The 24759-nt window shown below is 29.1% G+C and overlaps 1 protein-coding gene across 1 annotated transcript; it reads right to left on the bottom strand.

Annotated features, from left to right (window-relative positions):
* Nucleotides 1-29: 29 nt before the first annotated feature.
* LOC113374344 (transmembrane protein 151B-like) lies at nt 30-16328 on the bottom strand (the record flags this gene model as incomplete). The annotated part of the gene is made up of 12 exons (XM_026614444.1): nt 30-122; nt 7111-7178; nt 7252-7388; nt 7544-7809; nt 8041-8211; nt 8575-8732; nt 8845-8992; nt 9353-9452; nt 11327-11480; nt 13542-13616; nt 13700-13828; nt 16180-16328. Coding segments are annotated over 12 exons (1648 nt in total), but the record flags the coding sequence as incomplete, so codon positions are not given.
* Between the last annotated feature and the right edge of the window lie 8431 nt (nt 16329-24759).

The following is a 24759-nucleotide window of genomic DNA, read 5'->3' on the forward strand; positions in this document are numbered from 1 at the left end:
AGGGCCAGAATTAAGAAAGAGACCCTCACGTGTTGTGGCGGAGCGCGCCAACGCTCTCAGTCGTGGAAATAAAAGCGCTTCTTCGTAACTTGGTGGCGGTTCTTCTGGCACCATTACCGATTCTAAAAAATACACAAATTATAAAAACTTTTAACACATTAATAAATTATTGTGGATACGAAGTACCTATACTATGTTAATTTTTTTAAATTAACGGACAGGTGTATAGAATTGTATTGGAGAGCAAAGAATAGAAATGTTATATATGATAATTTTTAATAAAAGTGAATGATAAGATTTAATAAAAAAAAAGCCTTGAAAAGTGCTTCTGAAGTTAAGTAGAACGGGTGCCCTATGATAGATGATATTCTTAAAATTTGAAGCAAATGAAGGAAAATATATTGAACATATCAACAGCGTTTTCATATATGGTGTGATAACAAGTAATTTGCGGGTGTATATAAATGAGCATCATAAAGTTATACTAGTGGGGTGTATGGCATCGTGCCTTAAGGCAAATAGCTGGAACTTTCCGTATCGTAACAAAATGTTCGAGGAATATTGAATGTTTTTAAATAGATTATTATAAAATTGTAACATTGTCTAATATTTATAAGAATTATATAAACTGAATCGCAAAGTTGAAATTATTTGTTCAAAGTATATTAGATCTTTAGTCAAAATAAAAATAAAATCTGAATTATTTTCGATATACAAAAAAAGTTTTTTGAAAAAAAAATTGAACAAAAAAATTTTGAAACATTTTTTTCCAAAATCAATTATTTTGTTAAAACAAGCAGAAAGTTTTTTGAATCATTTAAATCGGACGCTTGGTTCTCTCAAAAACTGCCATTTTTTGCACATTTAGCTCTGTATCTCCGAAATGGCTGGGCCTGCCTTTGTCAAAAACTAATAAATACTTCTCCCAATTATTACTAATTGAATGTTTTTTAGATCATTCAAATCGGATCCGTTCTCTCAAGAACTCGATTTTTATTTTCTGCACTTTTTGCTCTTTATCTTTCAATTTCGATTTTTGGACGATTACATAACTTACCCTACGGGTTGTTAAAAAGAACTATTTGTTTAAATTCCTATACTAGAATACCCCGTAAGATTCATATACCACAAAAAAATAAATCGAAAAAAACAATCGTGCAAAATTAAAATCGCATAAAACCATTTAATAAAATCACACAAATACTGATATTATATATTATTATTAACTTTCCGTAGGGTAAGTTATAGTAATCGCAAAAAAAACGAAAATGAAAATTTTTGCATATCTTTATGTTTCAAAATACGAGAAGTTCCAGAAATTTGCTTAAAGCACGATGCCATGCACTACTAGTGGATTGTATTGATCGTATTGATTGAATAAGAAAGGATCGCTACAAAGGCGATCACGTGTGTTACGATAGAATTTTCAAATTACAGAAATTTCGAGACCAAGGTAGACTCATCTTCAGTGTAATTTTAAAACAGTAAAAAATTATATTGACACATTATTCAATATTTTAATATAAATTATATTTAATTTTTAAAACAAAAGCACCAACATTCTCTTACAATGCAACACAGTACACCATTACCAGTATTTCATATTTAATTCATATTTAGCAGTAACTTCATATTTAACATTTAATATTCGTTCCACTCATATCACAAAATTCTATTAATATATATATATATATATATATATATATATATATATATATATAACCAAAATACTTTTAATTTTATTTTATAATTATATATAAAAACGCACAAATTAATGAGACGCAAATACAAATAAAAACAAAGTAATACAAATAATACTTCACAATGAAATCAAATATATAAATCAAACAGAACTATAAAAACTATAAAATAATCTCGATAATCTCGCCACGAAGGTTTAATTGTGACCAGTGGCGTCGGAACCGTGTGGGCTGTGTGGGCTTGAGCCTACCCATGAATTTTGATGGGTGATCAATCCCAAAAAATGATATGCCCTAGTATGTGTTTCTAAAAAAAACGAAGCCACTGTCTGTGTATCGAAAAAAAAAACAAGCCCACACATCAAAAATTTGCTTCCGACGCTACTGATTGTGACTGAGGTACAAACTTTTCGTATTGCACCCTCTATGGTTCTGAACCCGAAACTATTCAATTAGATAACAATTTTTGAATTTTAGTATCATCTGGTAACAAATCATAGTTTTGTCCCTTTCTGACCCCAATATAAGAGGTGTGAATTTCCCACAAAAATCATTCTGGATTTGGAACTCGCTTGGTGCACACTACGGTGGTTGGTAAGTCTTATAAAAATAATACGTATTATGTAATAATTTCTTTGTGCATTTAGTTTCAAATACGTGTCATGGAATTTGAGTTTTGATTGATTCGATTTGACTTGATTCGATTGACTGTAAGAATGTAAATAAATTGAAGTAAATATTCGCCTCTTCTATATTAAACGATTTACGTTACATTTGAATTAGATTCAATATATTTTTGTTAAAAAGTCGCTTTAGTGTTTATTGTTGTGAAAATATTTAATTTTAGCCTTTGAGTTAACATAAATAATTTAATGCAACCGTGATTTATTTACCATTTAATGATCGTACGGTTTAGAATACATACAATAGTATTCCGTCAACATAAAATTTTAATATAAATCTTATGTTTCAAATATTTACAATTGACTACATTTGTTTTGTTTATTTTCTAATGTTTTTGTTTCAGATTTCATACAGTGTTTTGCGCAGTGGCGGATTGATTTGGGGATTTATTGTGCATCAATTTTGTTATTCAATCACATTTACAATTTTTATTTTTTATATATATTTTTTTAATTATAATTTTGAGTTATTTGCATCCACATTTTAATTTTTTTTTGTTCGTGCGAGGTTTTGTTCGTAATTTTAATATCGTTTAAAACGATTTCCGCCCTTAAATGTGTTCCTGTCGCCTACCCCCCACGGCAGGTTCTAGTAATTCGTGTTTCGTTAATAAATTAATTAGATATATTAATTTTTTCATTCGGTGTATGGATCCTTGCGATGTTTTTCCCAGAATCATCGCAACCCCATACACTTTAATTTATAATTAGAATTATATGTACGTATAATGTACAATGTTTAATTTTTTGGAATTATTTTTTAGTAGCATGGATGTAAATAACTCGTCTAAAAATCTAAAAACTTTGTTAAATAAATTACTTGTTTTTATTTTGACTGGTTTTTCTGCTGTAATGCAATGGACATATTTTAATTAAATAATTTTAATTTTTGTGATTGCACAATAAGTCTCCTAAACGGAGAAATGTTGAAGACGTATTGTATTTCGAAGTTAAAAGAAAAAAGGTATGATGATACAAAACCATAAATTATGTAAAAAAATACAAAATTAACATTTATTTTAGTGTAAATGGGCCTCAACTAAAGATACCAGAAGGTTAAATACTACAGCAACGAACTGAAGATGTGTACCGATATGATGCACCAGAGCACTGGAATGATTACGAGCAGGCAGTATTTATAATTCATCATGTATTACATGTTCTCAAGCCACTTTACGTTTCAGGGTTGCAGAGAGTTAATTTCTCACCGCGACGGCAAGTACCAGGACTGCCAGATAAACGCCAGGAGGTTGTGGTAGATTAAAAAGGTTGAAGGTATCCTTTTTGAGGTGCAATGACTACTATTTGGTACATTTTAGCATTGCATTTGCCAATGTAAAGGGTTTAACTAAGCGCCCTCAATCTGACTTTTAATAAAACGGTATCTATAGAGTACCCTTAACCCTTTCAGTTCACTTCAATATGGATATGTACAGGTTTCTCGTATTCATAAGTTGATATTAAGTAATTAGACCTTAGATATAAGTATATATTTTTTTATTTTTGTTACCGGGGCCCCGTTTGTATGTTTGTCCCTATTTTTAGGGGCACTTGTGTTTTTTTTTATCTCGTTTCAGAGCAATTTCCAAGAAAATTGCTTACCAAGCATATAGGTACTACCAAAAAACCTCTACCGAATAGAAAGATATGTCCAAGTGAGTACCAAGAACTACTTCCACAACCCATAGGAGAAAATTAGTCAGACTAATTGATGTACCAAGACACTAAAATTATTGGCATACTGCTAAGTAATATGTATCTATTTTTTTTCTTTATATTATTTTAACCACTTTTTATTTCAGGGTTACAGAATTAATTTCTTTTCGCACCACAACGCACCAGGACATCCAAATAACTGCCAGGAGGATATGCATATGTAGAGGTTTTTATCGTATTACTGTTAATTAGACCTTAGTTATAACCATATATTCTTCTATTAATATAACCGGGGCCCCGTTTGTAAGTTCGTCCCTATTAGGGGCATTTGTCTTTTTTTTCTCGTTTCAGATGTCTTTCCAAAAAGACATTGTATTGAATATCTTATCAAGATATACAGGTACCACCAAAAACCGCTACCGAATTAAAAGATATGTACAAGTGGGTACCAAAAATTACTTCTACGACCCATACGAATAAATGTAATGAAATTTTATGTTTACCTCTTTTTAGGTCTTACACGAGATTGCCAGAAAATGATATACTCAAAACCAACTAGCACGACTACACGCCTACAACTGAATTGGAAGATATGACATAATCGAAAGGAAAATTAACTGTGAGATAAGACTTTCTATTATTATTGTATACTTAGTTATATTATTGTATTATAGATGTATTTAGTTAATATCAGGTTAGGGGGCGTTTTGACATTAAAATCTTCGGTCGTACGTTTTTGGGATTGTTTGCGTGCTTTTATTCTGAGCTCAAAAGGGTGGCGTCATGAAAGAACCTTTCTTACATTTTTCGCGATTTTCTTTACATTAATTAATTAATAATTACAAATCACGAAATGATTTGTCCTTAATCTTCATAGGCTGGGAACCTATGAAGTTTTTTTCCAAGTGTTTACATGGTGGATCTGGGGGGTACATTATGTAAATGCTTTTTTTTTTTATTAATTTACAATCACCGCTAAAATACTAAAGTACACATTTATATTGATTTTTTTTTCTTTACGACGAGAGGTTCTTTCATTTTGAATAACCGAATTTTTTGGGTACATTAGGTAATTTCGCGGCGGTTCTTTTCGCGTTATATTCGGGTCAGTTAGGTATAATTAGTTTGTAAGTTAGTTTAAGTGGATTAGGGCTGCACAAATCGATACTTGTAGTATTTACACTATATCCATTTCCATCTGAAATGTTAGAAACGTAAATATGAATAGAAGTATCTATTTCTGTGGCGACACCACATTAAAAAAACGCGCCGAGCAACTTCACCTCATGGGTGGTGTGGAAGCAAGTTGCATCCTAACTAAGTACATATAATTATTAAATTTAACATATTTAGATAATTATGTTAATTAATATACATAAAAGTATCAATCATATGCGTACACGTTACTGATAATTACAAAGTAATATCGAAATATCTTAAAATAAAAATTTTCAAAATAATCTTTGCTTTTTAATATGTGGTTAATGTTATTTTTAATTTTTTTCAGAATTTCATAAATAATCATTAGATGCTTTCAGAAAGTATATTATCAATAATTATTGATTTTGAATTAGATGTTGAAAAAATACTATAAATACTGCGAAGAGAAGTAAGGTTTTTGGTAAAATATATTTTATCAAAAATCATACATCTCTTTGCATTGCAGTATCTATAGTATTATTTCAACATCTAATTCAAAATCAATAATTATTCTTCTTTTTAAAAGCATCTAATAATCATAATACTTAAAAAAAAAAAACTGAGTGTGAAAGATAATTCATTATTTAAATAATATATTTGCTTGCTATTTTTAAAGCCAGCCCAATAAATAAAACCAGTGGGGCGCATGGCATCGTGCCTTAAGGCAAATTGCTGGAACTTCCCGTACCGTAATGAAATATTCAAGAAATTTTGAGTTTTCAAACATATTATTACAAATACTGTAAGTTTTATTATTTTTGCTATCTTGTTATATCTGAGCAAATCAAATGTAAATCATAAATCAATTTATCTCCAGAACATTAACAATCGTCATTTCATTTCGAATTCAATTAAAAAAAAAAATAATTGCCCAAAAATAGTTACACAAAATTGAAAAAGTGCTCCCGTATAGTCACAGTCTAAATTGCATTTGCAAATAATTATGTGCGACGTTTTCACTTATATTGTGCTACTATAAACAGTCTAAACGCACTTAAAAACAATTTGGTAAACATTTGGTAAACATAGTGGCGCTTAGACTGTGCTTAGCCTGGGTATTTTTTTGAATTTTTAATCAAAAATTACAAAAATATTTTATGGAAAAAAGGATGTAATAATTTTTCATCCTCAAAAGCAATTTTGTCAATACAAGCAGAAAGTTTTTTAGATCATTTTTTGCACATTTAGCTCTGTATGTTCGAAATGGCGGGACCTGTCTTTGCCAAAAACCAATCACCTCTTCTCCCAATCATTACAAATTGAATGTTTTTTAGATCATTCAAATCCGATACTCCGTTGTCTCAAAAACTAGTGTTTCGGATTTGTATTTTTTTCACTCTTTGCTCCGTATCTCCGTAACGGCTGGACCTGCCTTTGCCAAAAACTAATCAGCACATTCCCCTATCAATAGGGATCGAATGATTTTTAAACCATTCAAATCGGTTGATCCGTGCGCCCGAAAACGTGGATGAAAAACACAAACACACACCTCCATTTTTTCTGAGGTATGCCAAAATGTTCAGAAACCTTCAAAACGTCGAGAAATGCAAAAATTTCCATTTTCGATTTTCGTCCCCTTACTATAACTACCCTACGGGAAGTTAATTCTGAAAAGTATGCATATATTTCGTGCATATCGGGCATCGAAAAATTTTATAATGTGAAGATGAATCAAGTAAGGAAGACATTTGGTCTATTGAATTTAAACGTTTTGCTGACTTTGCATATATTTATTCCTAAACATCATGAGTTGTATGAGCTGTTTTGTTATATCTACTCCTTAAAGTAGTAGTATAAAAATAGATTGGTTTGTTGAATGTCGATGCATAAATTTCGAGGATTTTTTAATTAATTATCTTTATATTTCTTACCTGCCCCTCCGAAAGGATCATCAGGACAGTGTGGAAGCAGAGGACTGGCATAATACAATACCGACCCACTGAAAAATCAATGATAAATTTATTTTAAGATTGAACTGATATCATTATAGTTACATTATTTATGTGCTGTACCCGTGATGTACTGGTCTAACGTGTGCGATTCCATTCCACGATCTTCTATTTTGGTTTTTCACCCTAGATATACTATTATTGTTTCTAGTGCGAAGACTATAGTTTGACCAACTGCTCTGGACTGATTCGTCAGGAGCCTGGCGAATATTATTTTCCATTTAATTATAATATGTATTCAGAATAAATTGAAAGTAACTCGTTATAATCTCGAATAGTGTACTAACAGTTTCGAGTTGAGATATGCATTTATTAGGAACTCTGAAATATTTCAACAGAATAACGTAACGTTTACCTCATTCGTTTTTCTTCTAGTATTGATAATAGAACTCATAATAGCTATCCCTCTTCTACTCTCTGAACTATTTCTTCTAGAAGATTCTAAACGATTTACGACATCACCATTCGGTGTCATCAGTAATGCTTCGGAATAAGAAGGCACCAGAGCACAATTTTCGTAAATTTGTAAACTATCAGTAGTATTACTATAAGTTATTGGATTCAGATTAGGCGGTGGTCTTCTTACTTGGTACTCATCTTGTGGGGAGAAGGAAGTGTTATCTGAAAAAAAATTAAAACAATATTGATATTTAAATTGTAAACTTTATAACTTGAATTTTGATAATATTTGTTTGTGTACTGCTTTATGTTGTGCTAGAAACAGTTGATATTTTTGGACTTTTTAATTTGGCCACCATTTATTTAATTTTCTTTACCACCTCATGCATTTTATTGCTGACAAATAAATATAAGAATGGTAGAATAAAAAAAATTATAAATAATGCCAAATACTTTGCTGAATCCTTTCAATAGGTGGAACGATAGCATGGAGGCCGCTGGCCAACAAAATCGCATCGTTCGGACTTGTTTGGGAGGGTGTAGCCTCGTAATATGGTTCTTCGTTAACAATTTGCAATGTTGATCCACTAATAAGGCTGTCGTTACTTGCTCTGTGCGTTGGTTCTGCTCCAGAAATAAAATATTTAATTATGAAATATACATAAATATAAATATTCAATGAATAAAGTAATCAATATACGAACGGGAGAATATCGATGAATATTATAATTTTAATAATTATGAAAAAAACATTCTATTGATAACTGATGCCTTGAACAATCTTCACACAAAACTAATTCCGAATTAGACATAAAGTACATCAATATCATTATTAAAGAATAAGAATTGAGCAAAAAGTTCAATTTTTACTTGTTGTTTTGATTGGATTATGACTCATTCTTAAACAATATCTGTGTATTTAATTATTCATTTTTGACCAAGGTTCATAATATAATAAGTGCATTTTTTGTTTCAGGTCTGTCTCACCTGCTTCTTCAGAATTATTAGTGCCTATGACATAATTGGTTCCAAAAACTTTGGTCACATCGTATCGAACTCTGGAGGTCCGGCATTCGACTAGAATTCTCAAAGGCCAAGAAAGGAGCAGAAATGATAAAATCCAATAAGCTGGTGTCGTGCAATACCTGTAAGTAATAATTTTTATAGTTTTTAATAAATACCTGATTTTGCATGCAATTATTTGTACTGGGACAAGTTTTATACAACCGTATAAACTTCTGTATATTTTATGATTACCATGGTGATTTTTTCGAATCTCTTCTTGCGACCAAATGTTCCCTGAATGCCAATCCGGCGCCAGCCAAGTCTAAACCCTCGCGCATTTCCATGTAGTCATCAAAATGCGAATGCTCTGAGAAAAATCGAGATCTTTGTTCTTCAAATTCTGGGAAAAGATCAATATTTATTCAAGAAATATGTTTTTTAATGATTTATATATTATCGATACCTAATGGCAATGCAATTTCTTGGCATTAGTTTAAAGCACACAGTTTTTTTCACAATATTTTATTTTCATTATCAACATCACTTTTCTTTCTAATGAGCGAATTTTTAATACCGGATTTGAAAATCAACAGAGTTTTGAGAAAATTATGTAAGATTGGATAAAAACATTTTGGATAAAACTGCCTCTAAATAGCAATTTCAACGGTGGCGGATCATTGTTGAGAAGATTGTTTGACAATCTTTTATGTAGAAATATTGACAAAATGCATAAATTATGCTTATCAAATTGAGATTTTACCTGAAGCTGCTTCAATGTTTGAAAATGCAAATCCTTTGCTGAATCTAAATTTTATTATTGGATCACTTGACGCATCCAATATCAAATTTTTGGAAACATCCTGAAATAAAATGGAAAAATACAATTTGTTATAATACAATACATAGTTATTTGAAGAAAACAAATTCAAAATTTGCTTATAAATTTAATGCGATTTTTATATAACATTTAATTTCAGTTTTTTCGAATTATATTTAGTTATTATACGACGATTGTAGAGCTTTTTTGGTCAATTTATTAGATTTAGATTATAGTAAGTAAAAAAATCCCCGATAGTAAATGATGGAAATTTCTTAATTGAGAATAAATTGTCAATCTAATATGATTTAATTCTAATAATTATCAACTACCTAAAAAAGTTATAGTTGACTGGTAAGAAATTTATTAGCAGAACAAAAATAAAACGATAAGAATTTTTAGAAACATCGAGATCGATATAATTTTTATTTATTTTATTTTATTTATTTATTTATTTATTTATTTATCATATAGCCCACAGAGTAGCTCCAGGAGGACTTAAAAATACAATTTTAATATACATATTATAATAATACAAATATACTAATATATGATATAACAACACATAACATAATATAATTCATAACATAACAATACATAACACAAAATAAAAAGCTCTTAAAAAAAATCTTAACGGTAAAACTAAATTATATATGATGGAAATAACATATTCTTGACAAAATATCAAGATTAACTTGTACAGCTGGTAATTAATTGTTTTACTGAAGTATTGTGAATATCGATATCTTTATTAATTGAGTTGAAATTAGAGGACATTAGCACTATAGATGAGTTTAATAAAGCATTAGTCTTAGGAGTAGGTTATTTGAAAACCATTTGTGTTCGGGATGAGAGTCTAGGAACGTTAAAGGATAGTTGGTCTAGAATTTCTAGACAATCTATGGCATTATTACATAGTTTATACAGGAACAAAATACTATCAGTGAAACGACGTGTAGCAAGAGATGATACGCAGAATGTATTAAGTAAAATATTGTGGTCGAAACCACGTTCAGGATAAATTTTGTGCGTTTTGAAGTATAGATATTTTAGAAATTTTCTTTGAAACTTCTCTATCGCATATGAATTATTGCTATGGTTAGGATACCAAATGATCGATCCATACTTCAGCTTTGAACGTACAATTGCATAGTATATGCTAATTAGTGACAGATTAGATTCAAATTTTTTGCAGTTTCTTAATATTATTCCTAATGATTTTTGCGCCTTGCTGATCACATATTAGATATGTGATCTGTAAAAGTCAAACTAGAATCAAATACATCAAATTTTAATAAGTATAAAGATCTTATCACGAACCTTCTTGTAGATCTTATTTCCAATCTAAGATCCAGCATCTTATCCACAATTATAGAATCTTCAAATAAAAAACTTTTAATTACTAAGAAATTTTGATTTTAAACTAGGATTATTATAGAAATTTTGACTAAAATTCCTCTACCGCGAATCAAAAATTGTAAATTTTGCTAGTTTGATTCTAATTTGATAGTCCAGTCATCTAAATTTAATAATTATCATTAATTAAAAAAATAAAGAAAATAATAAAAAGGCCTAATAAAAAACTGCCGCAGCTTCATAATGACTGCATTATAGTAAGTTCACCTCGGAATTCGAGATACCCAGCTATAAGTCTGTAAAATACTCTGTAAATACAGTCTAAAAGTTATCTCAAAACCTACATATGATACGTACACTTTACCTATGTAGGTTTTTAGGGTGTATTTACAAAGTATTTACAGACTTACAGCTGGCTATCTCGAATTCCGAGGTTAACTTGTTATAATGATTGGACTATGAAGCTGCGGCAGTTTTTTATTAGGCCTTTTTATTATTTTCTTTAATTTTTTAATTGATGATAATTATTAAATTTAGATGATAAATATTTTCAATAGCTACCTGGTATCCGCAATAAGCGTGGCTAAAAGTGGCGCTCGCGCTGTGAGAGTCCACTCTCTCGTAGTAAATTTGGGTTGAGGTGTAAGCGTCGCCGTTCCTGTAGCGCGTTATGTGTCGTTTGCGACGGACGTAATGGTAACAAATAGCTTTCCACCTGGAGAAAACAGGAAGAATGAAGTTGTTTGACGAATTGAGATTTATCTAGATGCTATACGTGTATTTGATCTTATTATTCTGAAATAGGTCAAATGAGTCATATCACTATTACATAATTGTCTACTGTTTTTCTTATTTGTTATTGAACAGGGTTTTAAGGTTAAGGAGAGCCTGCTTTTGAGCAAAAAATCGCTTTTTTGGGGAATTTTTAGAGAAGGAAATAATTATTTAATTGAAATGAAACTATCAGATTTTATTGTTACATATTTCAACATTCTTCTCAATTTTTTTTATTAAAATATATGACATAATATGTCGGGTATAAGCATTTTGCCGATGCGCCACGAGCGTGCAAGTGTCATTTGGCGGGAAAGATGCAGGTCACAATTTCCATTTGAAATAAAAACATAAAAAAAAATCTATATTTTTATTACTATAGATTCTAGTTGAACCTAAAAATCCATGAAAATGAGAAATTCACTATTTTTTTGTTTGTTTTTTGATACAAAATTTCACTTTAGATTGTTTAAATAGTGAGTTAATTATAACTTTTTTTAAGTTTTTATATTTTAGTTTTTTTTAGAGTTTATATATATATATATTTTTGGGTAGTTTTGGACGACATTGTTGCAATGAAAAAAAAACGATTTTTTTAAGCCTCTAAAGCAGGTTCCTCCCATAAGGGGGTATTCTAGCGATGAATTTTAGGTCATTTTTAAAGTGTCGTAAAAGAAAGCAATGAACGTTTTTACTATCCATTTTTTTACCACTTGTTTATTAATATTATTAAAACACAAAACAAAAATTAAAAAATAAAAAAGTTGAAAATTGTAAAAAGTGGCAGCTGATGAAGTGGGTGGTCTCAAAAAATTGGCACCTCGGTCTTGACATGATTTCAGTCCTCCTAGCCATCGGAAATGCAAAAAATAAAAAGATTATTAATTTACAATGATGTCGCAATCGCCCAAACTAGCGATGAGTAAAAATATTTCTTTTTTACAAATTGGCCACTGTTTGAAGAAGTGTTTTTTTCACTGTTTTTTTGAGTTTCTCGATTTGTTTAAAAATAGCAAAAATTGGAATTTGGGGATAATTCTAGTTCGGGCTATAAATAGGATAAACAAGACTCTCTGCACATTTCATCGGTCGATTAGAACTCGAGAAATCGTGTACTGAAAAAGTCTGTTATGATAAAAACGTATTTAAAGTTTTGCGTGAAGCCAAACCAGTATGGAGACCGAGTCATTTTCTTATATAGTTAAACTTTGAAAATATGTAATAAAAAAATCGATTTTTTTGAATTTCTACTCTAGAATACCCCCTTAAGGGGTCTATAAGCTGCTGTAATCATATACTTAACAAACTATGTCGGCTTTCATAGATACAACCCATACAGTTGAGCCATTTCTATTTGATGAATTTTATTATTACAAATTCTTTAATAGTGATGGAATTTCATTAATGAAGCAGTGCCGGGGAAAAACTGTTTTCACTTTGAAATTGTAACACTTTTCAAGTGTTACTACTGCTCGACATCAGACTGACTGAAATAAATTTTGGAGTTATATTTTTAAAATAGGCCCAAAATACTAAAGTGATTAACTTTTCGTGATTATAAGCTACGGTAATGTGTAAAGTAAAATTTAAGTTGGTTTATTTTCAGGATATATTGCATTATCCTAAACTAGATTAAATCCTTAAATACATGTATGATCCATTATGATTTGGTCAAATTGTGAATCGTATACCCTTTAATCATTATTGGAGTTTGTTTGCATTATTTTATATATATATATATATTCACGCAATAAATCGGTTTTCTCACAAACCCTCACAAAGTGTCCATACTTCCCGGTTTGGACGGGACAGTCTCGGATTTCTACCTTGTGCCCGAGTTTTTCTAAAAGTAATATCTGCCGTCCCGGTTTTGACTTAAAAAAGTATGATCACCTTATTATTAGAACTATTTTGTCTACCACTTATATTGATCCCACTCTTAACTTGTATTTAAGTTAAATAATAAAGTTTCAGTTTCCTTTCTTTATAATTTATTATTTACCATACTACTGGTTCAGCTGTTCTCATTAAACTAATCCGCCTGCGTACTGCTTCAGCATCTATGGCTCTTGCTAATCTGAAAATTAAAAAAATATATTGGAGTTCATAATGAATCTATTTAATTTTTAGTAAATTCTTATGATGTATATAATTATTTACCTTAATCTCGTAGAGCAATGATAACATTCTACTAAATAAACCAGATAAAGTAATCCAAGGAAACCTAAGGGAACATATAAAAATGCATCTTCGCAAGCAGGTGCCCTGTGAGTTCGTTGAATCGGATATCTGAAATAAATTCGAGTATTATATTAAGTAATCAAATTATCATATTTATGTTCCCGGATGAAGTATTACAAATCTAAATATAAAAGTTGAAATTGAAAAGATCCAAAGTAGCTATATATCAATCAATTTTTGATATGATATGTTTGCTATAATAATTTTGTTTATTAAAATTTAAAGTAATAAAACTAAAATTGATAAAATAATAATCGAGAAAATATGTTTAAAACAAACATATGTTTAAAACAAAAACCAAATATGCATTGATTTATAAGCACGTTAAATTATACATTACAATATACATCCTTATTATTCTAATTCAATATTTTTATGTGACTTCATTATATTTGCTTTCATTAAAATAATGGACGATTAATTTAAAATAACTTCAAAACCTATTAAATTCGTTTTAATTGAGAAATGAAACGAATGCCATTTTTGAATCGTAATAATACTGAAATGAATTTTAATTCGTTTTACAATAATATTTTTATTTGATTATTCGTTTCAAATTCATTGTTCAAATGTGTACATTAACGATTAATTTCAATTTCATCATTATTACAAAAGAATATTGAGTTTGTTTCATAGTTTATCAATAACAACATTGACTATTAAATTTCCAATATTTATAATTATTCATTATTTGAATACATTATTTTAGGGCCATTAAAAGCTAATTATATGCACAATCATACCATATACTGATATTATTGAATTTGTTAATTTGGAGTTCTGCTCTCATATAAAACGAGCTTTTATTTAGATGAACATTTATCATTAATGAAGCTTTCAATAGATGAGTTCAATGCTATAAAACATTTTATATGGTGGTTAGTTCGTACTTGTTATATATTTTTGCTGATTTGGAAAACACCTCTAGGCGAATTGCAGTCCGTGCAAAGTGCTAGGAGCTGCATTTCCGTGTTGCGAATTCCGTCTTTTTACAGAGAGTGAAATATAAAATAGAAGATATTTTACTTCAAATGGATCTTTGCAATTTAAGTGCTAACAGTTTTATTTTTCTTGTTTGTAGTGAGAATCAAGCTCAGATAGGAAGTTAATTTTCTAACACCTTTGTTGATAAATGTGATTAAGAACATCTCTATCACATATGATTATTTTATTATCAAAATTGATTATATAAAAAACATTATTTGAAAAGCTTTCAAGCTTTTCCCTCAACAACTTTCAACTTGCTCTCGTTAATGCAGCGATTTGTGTATATTATATTGTACATTGAAAATCCAATTTTTTTATCTATTAATGAGTGACGAATAGTTGAACAAAGTACGTAGCTAACAATACTATTATCATACTTTTTAACTTCCCGTAGGGCAAGTTATAGTAATCGCAAAAAAATCGAAAATGAAAATTTTTATATATCTTTACGTTTCAGAGGTTTCTGAATATTTTGGCATACCTTAGAAAAAATGGATGTATGTGTGTGTGTGTGTGTGTGTGTGTGTATGTGTGTGTGTATGTGTGTGTGTATGTGTGTGTGTATGTATGTACGTGTGTGTATGTATGTGCGGATACAAATTTTCGTCGACGATTTCGGGAACACTGATCAACCGATTTGAATAATTCAAAAAACATTCGATTCGTATTGATAAGGAGACGTGCTGATTAGTTCTTGGCGAAGGCAGGTCTAGCCGTTCCGAAGATACGGGGCAAAAAGTGCCGAAAACGGTAACTCAGTTTTTAAGAGAACGGAGCGTCCGATTTGAATAATTCAAAAAACATTTCACTTGTATTGACAAGATGAAGAATCGATAAAATTTTCATGAAGGTAGGTCTAGCGGTTTCGGAGATATGAAGGAAAAAGTAAAAAAATGAGCCATTTGGCGGTCAAAAATGATCATTAGACATATGCACATTAAATTATGAGATATTTTACAGAGATTTTAACAATAAGTATACATTTTGTTGACATTCCTATGGGTTCCGTACCAATGCTTATGCGTTAGACAGCGACGCGGCGCTTACGCGCTTTATATTTTGTCCCTATGCAGTTAAAGCAGTACGATTGCTTTGAAAAAAAGTTCAGATCTTCCACAATATGTCAAAATAAAGAAAAAAAAATTTTTCAAAAAAAAAAATTAAAAAAATTTTTTTAAAAAAAAAAATTTTTTTTTCAAAAAAAAGTAATTTTTTGTCCAATTTATAGTTTCTCAAAAATCTTATTTTTTCAAAGTATTTTTTTTTTCAAAAATGTTAATCGTTTTTAAAAAAATAATAATTTTTGGTACGGGAAGTTCCAGCAATTTGCCTTACGGCACGATGCCTTAATTGCCTTAAGACAGAATTCCACTTACAGCTAGTTATATTATATAAACTATTAAGCTACTTACGCAGAAAAATCTATAACGAGTCTTTCCAGTTGGCTCAGCCTGCACCATAACACTGCACTGGCGCAACCTGCTATCAGCGCCGTCAGCAGGAGGCATTTCCAGCTCCCTTCGGAACATAAAACCGATAAAAAACTTGCACGTACGGGCCTCTGAAAATTAGAAAAAATACATGAAGAGAATAAACAACAGAATACATTGGACAATTTTTTTATAATTTTTACATGATATAAATCCTATCAACCCGTTTCGGCTTGACGTTGAGTTCTGGGAGTACCGTGTATATATATATATATATATATATATATGTATATATGTATAAGCAGAATTCTTGGAATAATCATTTCCACAATTTAATAAAGGTTCTATTCTCACTATTGTGAAGGTTTCGAGTGTGCAATATTACATTTTTCTGAACAAATATATGCGCAGTCACTTTGTCAGTAGTTTGTTGTGAACTGCTGTGCAAATATTACAAATTCATTTAATTCTTTATATTATTCTTAGCTATTTTTCAAGCTAATCATGAAGAAAATTGTACAAAGTTTTACAGAAGGTTTGAAAGCGAATAAATAATAAATAAAAAATATTTGATCAATTGTACTCGGTACTCGGTGTCGGTAATTTTATGATTTTTTAATTATTTCAAAAGAACTTTTATAAACCATTTTTATTATATCCTAAAATATAATTTGTAATGCAAAATTATATCATATATCAACTAGTTATCGTCCCGGCTTTGAACTAAAAACATATGGTCACCTTACCATAGTATATATAATATATTTTAATAAATCAAGTTCTATATTTATTATAATATACATTTCTCATATTTTCATCTAGGAAAATTTCTTTAGTGTGTTTATTCTCCATTTCTGGTGTTCATCAATAAAATAGAGAACAATAATGCAGTCTTGCACTAGCATTGAATTTATATCCTGCGCCACTACGGCGATTCATTGCCGGGACATAAATCTTATTGTGAATTTAAGTATACACTTTAAGATTATTTTTCACCAGGTGGATTTATATCACATATATACACAAATACACACACATACATATATATATATATATATATATATATATATATTTTTATATATATGGGTGCGCCATGATTAATTAGCTCATGGAAATCGTTTGGACGGGGTTGCGAGTTCGAACCCCGCTCTGGGCGACCTGACATTATTCAGCAATGTCCATTTTTACTTGAAAATATCAATCAAAATAAAAAATATGCTTTGAATTGAAAATAGCTCATTTCGTGCACTAAGGTGCGAAAGGGCAATTCATATTATTCTTCTCTGAATGGAGTTGGAGATTAACTCAGCTTACGGACCTGCCCTACGGCAGTAATGCCCGCTATACATTTATTTTTTATATATTTATTTTTATTATACATTTATATTATATAATTTTTTTTTGTTCGTACATTGTTTATCGTGATATTATCAAGCAGCCCTAAAATAATTACGAACTAAATGAGCAACTTTAAAATGATAATTGAACTATATACAATCAGCTAAGAAAATTCATGCTAGAAATAGCAGAATAAAATCACTTAATTAGTGAAGTACAAATATTGAGAGAAAATTGAATATAAAGTAAAATATTTTTAATTAAACATTCTGCTTTTCCGTTTTTCACAATATTATAGTCCATATTATTTTTAATAATATCAATTCAAATTCTTCTTATTTAGTATTTTTTTACTAAATCAATTGATTTTTGTTACTATTAATTATTAATAATTATTTGTTTTTTTTTAAATAACACAATTTTTTTGGAATATTTCTAATTTTTTAAAATGAAACAAATTTTTTAAATTTGTGTATTAAAAGAGGGATTTTAGTAATTTCCTCAAGAAAACATACATTGCATACTTTCCAATAATTGCATCATAAGCAAGTGTAATATTTTATTCATTTATTAGTTCACATAAGGAACCTACCATTAATCATGTGATTGATTTCTAACGATTTTTGAACTCCGCCCACCAAACATTACGTGTATTTTTATTTCCTAAAAATCCAAAAATGCAACAAAATTTGTGTATTAAACGAAAAGTTCTAGTAATTTGCCCAAGGAAACATAGATTGCATACATTACAAAAATTGCATCATAAGCAAGTATATTTTTTTCATTCTTTAGTTTACCTTAGGGGCCTTCTAATAATCATGTGATCGATTTCTAAGGATTTTTGGAGCCCTCCATCAAACATTACGTGTATTTTCAGTACATAAAAAAATAAAAAAAATTTGAATTAATTTTTTTTTTAATTCAGTGATATCTTACTAGACCTCCTTCTCCAAAGTAATATTTTGTGATGTATTTTTAACCCCCTTTCTCCCTTTAAGCCTCATGTGATTAATGGACCTTAGAGTTTATTCTATATGTCTAATTAATAAGTAAATATAAAAAATATATGTACGACTTGTTTCTTCTTTTTCTACATGGTTTGTAAAGTAGCACTTACCTACTTCCATACTATCATTTTCTATAAGTGCGTTCAAATTTTTCCTAAACCATCATATTTTCAAACTTATATTGAATCGTTATAAATAAGTTGTGATAGTGTGCTCACACCCACCTACTCAAAGGTTATTTACGTGGAATTTTATCGATAAAATTCAAGGCTAATATATTTCTAGTCGCCGAACATCGGTGCATTCACGCGTGGTATGTTCAAGCGACCCTTTGAGAGAAGTTCCTTTCAACATCGCCTCGGACCTGCTAAACGTAGTACTTCATATTATATTATATCGTTGAATCTTTCACGGCGCCCAGGTTATCATGCAGATCTACGAGATATTTGCTCGACTATTGTGTATTTCAGTAATTTCATTTCATTCCTCGGTATTAATTAAATTTAATTATTACTTCACTCAGTGTAGCGTAATTATTATTTGATGTTAAAATATGAATGGAGCGTACGCATTCTATTCACTGTAATGCATGAAACAAGTTTGAATAATTTAAATGTGAGTTTAATTTGAATGCTTACAAGGCGAAATTAATAAGCTTACAAATGTTTTAAAGACAGATATAGAAACAGTTTTCTTTAAAATGTTGTTTTATTATATATGTAAATGTATACTACAATTTTTAACACTTATAGGGGGCGTCCATTAATCACGTGAGCGAGTTTTTAAGGATTTTTGGACACCCCCTCCATCTTGGTGATACATGGTGATATTTAAAATTAACCATCCCCCCATCCCACCAAACATCACGAGTATTTTAAGTTACGTGAAAAAACTATTATTTTTGAATTTTTTTGAAAATGTTTGAACTTTAAAAAGAAATAGTTAAAAAATAAACACACGTGATATCTTACTATATCCCTCCCTCCCCCTCGTGATATTTCGTGATTTTATTTCAAACCTTCCCTAAAAACCTCAACCCTGAACGCCGCCTCCTAAGTTCAAAGTTGAGCAACATATTCGTACTTCTTTCTATAATTTAGTTTTATTCTTTGAGTATTTTATTTAATAACTAGTGGTAGGTTTTAGTCTGAATAGATTTTTTATAAACAATGAAACAATAGATTTTTATGATCTATATACGAGGTGTGTTCAAAAAGTACCCGGAATTACTAATAATTAAATTTCGCGGGTCCGGAGTGTCTGATTGTCAAATTTTTTTTTTTATTGTGTTGGTATACATGCCCCTAAAGTATGATGAAATTTTCAGCTATATTCACTGTTTACTTTGTCTGTGGTAGTCGCTAAGGTTCGACGTGTTTTTCTGTGCTCGGCGATTTTTACAATGGAAGAATTGAAAAGTCAAAGAATTTGTATTAAATTTTGCGTAAAAAATGAAATAAAGTGTTGCAAAGTGCAAAAATTCACCAGATATGGGCTCCGTGTGACTTTTTCCTATTCCCAAAGTTGAAGAGACCCATGAAAGGACGGCGGTTTTCCTCGATTGAAGAAAATCGCTGAGAGTGCTCAAGGACATATCAAAAAGTGAATATCAAGGGTGCTTCGAAAATTGGAAAAAACGCTGGCATAAGTGTATTATATCTGGGGGGGACTACTTTGAAGGGGACCACATTAATGTAGACGAATAAATAAATATTTTTTTGAAAAAGCGAAAATTCCGGGTACTTTTGAACAACCTCGTATTTTTTTACAACGAACTAGCCAATGCATAGCCTAGTCTTCTAAACACATTATCTCAAATTTGCATTCAGTTATTAGTATTATTATTTTAGATTCAAATAAACAAACTTGCTTGATAGATGTGAATTTATTATAATTATTAGTGCTTGGCCAAAAGATTAAAGAAAATTGTAAAAAAACGAATTGATGATTATTTCCATTACTTAGAGCAGAGGATTGTATTAGTAGCACCTCCAATTCTTCCCAAAAAGTAATCCTCCCCAATTATGCTATTAACAACAATAGTTTATGTTTGTGATTTTTTTACAATAATGATAATAATAATAAATATCATTTTTATTATTTATATTATTATCTTATTATGTCTTCTTTGGCTTGCGTGCACTCTCTTTTTATTTATTTTTATAGTACATTTTTCTGTCTGTTACTTTTCAAACTTCGGCTTTCAATCTGATACAGACTTTTAGAAGTTTTGAACAACCTGTATAGTAATAAAATTCTGTGCCAATAAAATAGTCTGATAAAAAAACATTTTTATCATCGAATTATGGTACACCTAAATTAAGGAGAAAAGAACTACTAAAAAATGCACTGCTATACATAATATATAAAATATATAATATATATAAAATATTTATTTTTGGCTTCTGATTATTTACAAATTTGAATATAATATTCAGAAATTTCTAAACAAATATACCCAAAACTCCCTGTAAAAATATAATAGATTTTTCTTAGGTTCTCCAAAATGCTTGTGAAATAGCTTATGAATGTACATATCAAATGCCACTTAATATTAGAAATGCGATATGAGAATAAAGAATAAAGACAAAAACTATAAATAATCATAGAATGTAATCAATAATATATTATTAAATATTTTTTGATATTTAAATATATATATTGTTAATGTTCTCCTACTCACCCTAGTAAAATAAGTATAAATCAGTGTGAATTAATCATTCTAATTTACTTTCTTATTAATATTAAAAAAATATCTCTAAGATGTATATAAAATGAGCCTCCATGTACAAGTTAATGAATTTTATAATTACTTTCAAAATGACGGTTACTTTCTATTGCATTATTATTTTTTATTCTCTTTAAGAATTAGCGCTCGAATAATTTTCGCTTTGTATGTGAGAAGATATTTTTCTGCTGTGAAAAAAACAAACGGACGTTATAATGAGTTTTCTCGTGATTAGATATAAAAACTCCGGAAAATTCCGCTTTTGTAATAAGACAGAAAAATCGTTTTGTGATAAAGAGAAGTTGGTGTTTTTTCTGCCTGCTGTATCATGAATTTCTTTTCTGTTTTTGAAATGTAGATAACGTTTTATCGCCCCAGAAAATTCGTTTTTCATCACACAAAGCGTGGATTTTGCGTGTTGAGGATTATTATTTTCTGGATCTCAAAGATAATAATGAATTTTGAAATGCGATAAATGTATTTGAGTTTGTCAAGGTCAGGGAAAGCTTTTCATTCATAAATGTGAACTTTTTTTTGTTAGGGACAAATTGCGGAAGGGGGTGCAATTGATAGATTTTTTATAAATATACAAGAATTATTATAGTATAGTATACTTGCATATTTATAGCATATAAATATACAAGAATTATATAGTAAAAATATGCAAGAATTATTATATTACTATAAAGTATTATAGTAGTAATGTCTACAAAACTCATTAATATTCATATTTTGAATAATATTCTGTAGTGGAATTGAGAAGAAATATACAACGCTTTTGTGTATTTATTTTTTATTCATATATTTTATTTAGTGAAATAAAATTCGAAGATAGATCTTATAGCTACCGACATATCCAGATTAATTAATTTGGTCACAATCTGATTAATTAATTTGGACTGCAATACAACGACTGAATTCGAAGAGATAAAATTAATGAAAATTACAAAAAATGAATTGATGATCATTTCAATTATTTAGATCAAAGGGCGCTATTAGTAGCACATCCAATCTTTCTCCAGTAAAAACCCTTCATGCTATCAACAACAATAGTTCATCAATTTCATTATTTCTTTTAAAATAATAACACTAAATATTATTTTTATTATTTATTTTTTTATGTTTTTTAGTTTGAAATAACTTTACGATCAAAATTAATTAATAAATATATAATATAATAGATAACCAGCAAATTATTTTACAACTTTTTGTTTACAGTGATTGTCAGGGCAGGGCGGGGCTTAAAGGCACGCGGGTAAAAAAGTCCAGCATTAATATCTCAAAAACAAGTAATGTATAGAATTTCTTAACGATACTATTTTGAAGTTGAATGCAAAATATGTATAATCAATATTCATAACAAAAGTGTTTTGTTTTGCTGGTAGTTTTTTGATTTTGATTTCTTTTATTTAGTTTATGATATCTGCATATAGCTTTTAAGTATACATTATCTAATTGTATTATAAGAAGTATTTTTGCACTTTTGAGTTAGATTCAACATTTTTTCTAAATCTTGTATAAAAGGGTGGGGTAAAATGGACCAATTGAACCTTTACATTGGCAAATATGTAAACAATAAGAAAGTAATAAATAGAGTCAAAAAAAATTCTACACGAGATAAATTAGATTCATAGTTATCACAACTATGTTTATGAATATTTCCGTCAAAATATCAGATCAAGGTTAATATATAGGTCATAAACTTGTAAAAAATAAAATAAAAAAAAAAAATATTTTGAATTAGTTGATAAATTAAAATATTCCTTCAAAATTAAAAATAAGGCATTGTATATGCATATGGGGTTAAAAAAGACAGATGACAAATATTAGAAAAGAAAATATATTTCTTCAATTAGGAATTAACTGGGAATTTTACTGAAAATAGTTTGATAGTTATTTGTTTGATAACTGTTATATTATGTGCTGTAGTGCATTTGGTTTACACATTATATTTATTAAAAGTCAAAGTGGGTCTTTGTGCCTTGCCCTACTCTGCAGTCAATCTGGTATTTAATGTTCATTAAAGGTAAATAATAAAAAATGTTACTTTCCATTCATTATGATAATTGCTTCTATTTGCTGAAATAAGCTTAATGTTTAACTTTTTTAAAGGCAACGATATATATGATAATGAAATCTTTAAAATCATAGAGCTTTTCAAACATATATTTTATTATGAATCAAGATGTGAGCATCTATAAAACCGGAAAATGTTTTGACAAATGTCGTTCATAAAAGGCATCCACTAGAAAATGCGACATCTCCCTTATAGCCGTGGGTAAACATAATAAAATCACAATATATTTATCACAGCGGTCTTCTCGGCTCCTTTCAGAACCCAAGCAAGTATTAACGTATGAATAAACGCTCTTCCAGAGGGAACAGCTTTTCATATTTATATGAAATATATATATATATATATATATATATATATACTAGGAAAATAATAAGTGGTTCTTTAATGGTACTAAAATGAGTTGCTTAAACGCGCTCGATTCAGACCTATATTATAGTATATTGCTGGTTTACTAAATGAAGTAATTTTATATTTTTCTAATAAGAAAATATTTTTTATATATATTGGAAATCTTTCTAATGACTGACTCACTCATACTCACAGTGATAAGACTCACACGTACATACTTTTTCTAATGTCGGTTTCAAACCTAAGATTGGCAAGTCGGATTCTCTGGTAAATACTTCTCTTTTTAAAAAATGACACAAACATTCATCAATTACAATTAAAATTTTATATGTTATCTATATGAATTAATAATTATTTTTAGGATAATGATAAGTTTGCTAAATGCATAGTATGTATAGTTCAGAGAAGTTTACTTCATAATTAAAAATATTGGTTCATTATTAATTTACAATAGAAATCTGAACAAATTTGCTACCCGTTTTTTATTATTACTGAATCACGTATTATTAAATAATACTTAAATATAATAGTTAAAAAATTAATGATATAATAATATTAACCATGTGCACATTATGGGCCTTTCATAGACTGTAATAATTCATTTATAGTTATTTGATTAATCCCACCAAGTTAGTATGAAAATGATATTTTTATACATAATAAATATTAAACAGATTTCCTGACAAATCTCATATATTTCCAGGAACAGGGTTTATTGATACTGAATAATATTTATATAACAAAATTATTACATTTACAATTGTAAAATTTTATGAACAAAGTCCTGATAATTTTTTTTATTATTACAATCGATGATAAATTTTTATTGCAACTCAACTTTTTCACTAAATAGCAATTAAATTAGATTATATTGAAAAATAAGTCATACGACTGAAATGATGGAATGGAATATCAAAAGCGCTTAATTTCTAGTGATTCAATTACAAAGAGTTAGTTAAACAAAAATTTTCAGCTTTCGAGAGTAATTTTGAAGTTTTTTTTAAAAAAAAAACGGAATAAATTAAAAAACTTTTCGACGATCATAATTCACTGTCTAAATTAAT

Source organism: Ctenocephalides felis, unplaced genomic scaffold (assembly GCF_003426905.1).
Source record: "Ctenocephalides felis isolate EL2017-DRISC unplaced genomic scaffold, ASM342690v1 CF-g0.4_SCAFFOLD_01722, whole genome shotgun sequence".
Lineage (NCBI taxonomy): Eukaryota > Metazoa > Arthropoda > Insecta > Siphonaptera > Pulicidae > Ctenocephalides > Ctenocephalides felis.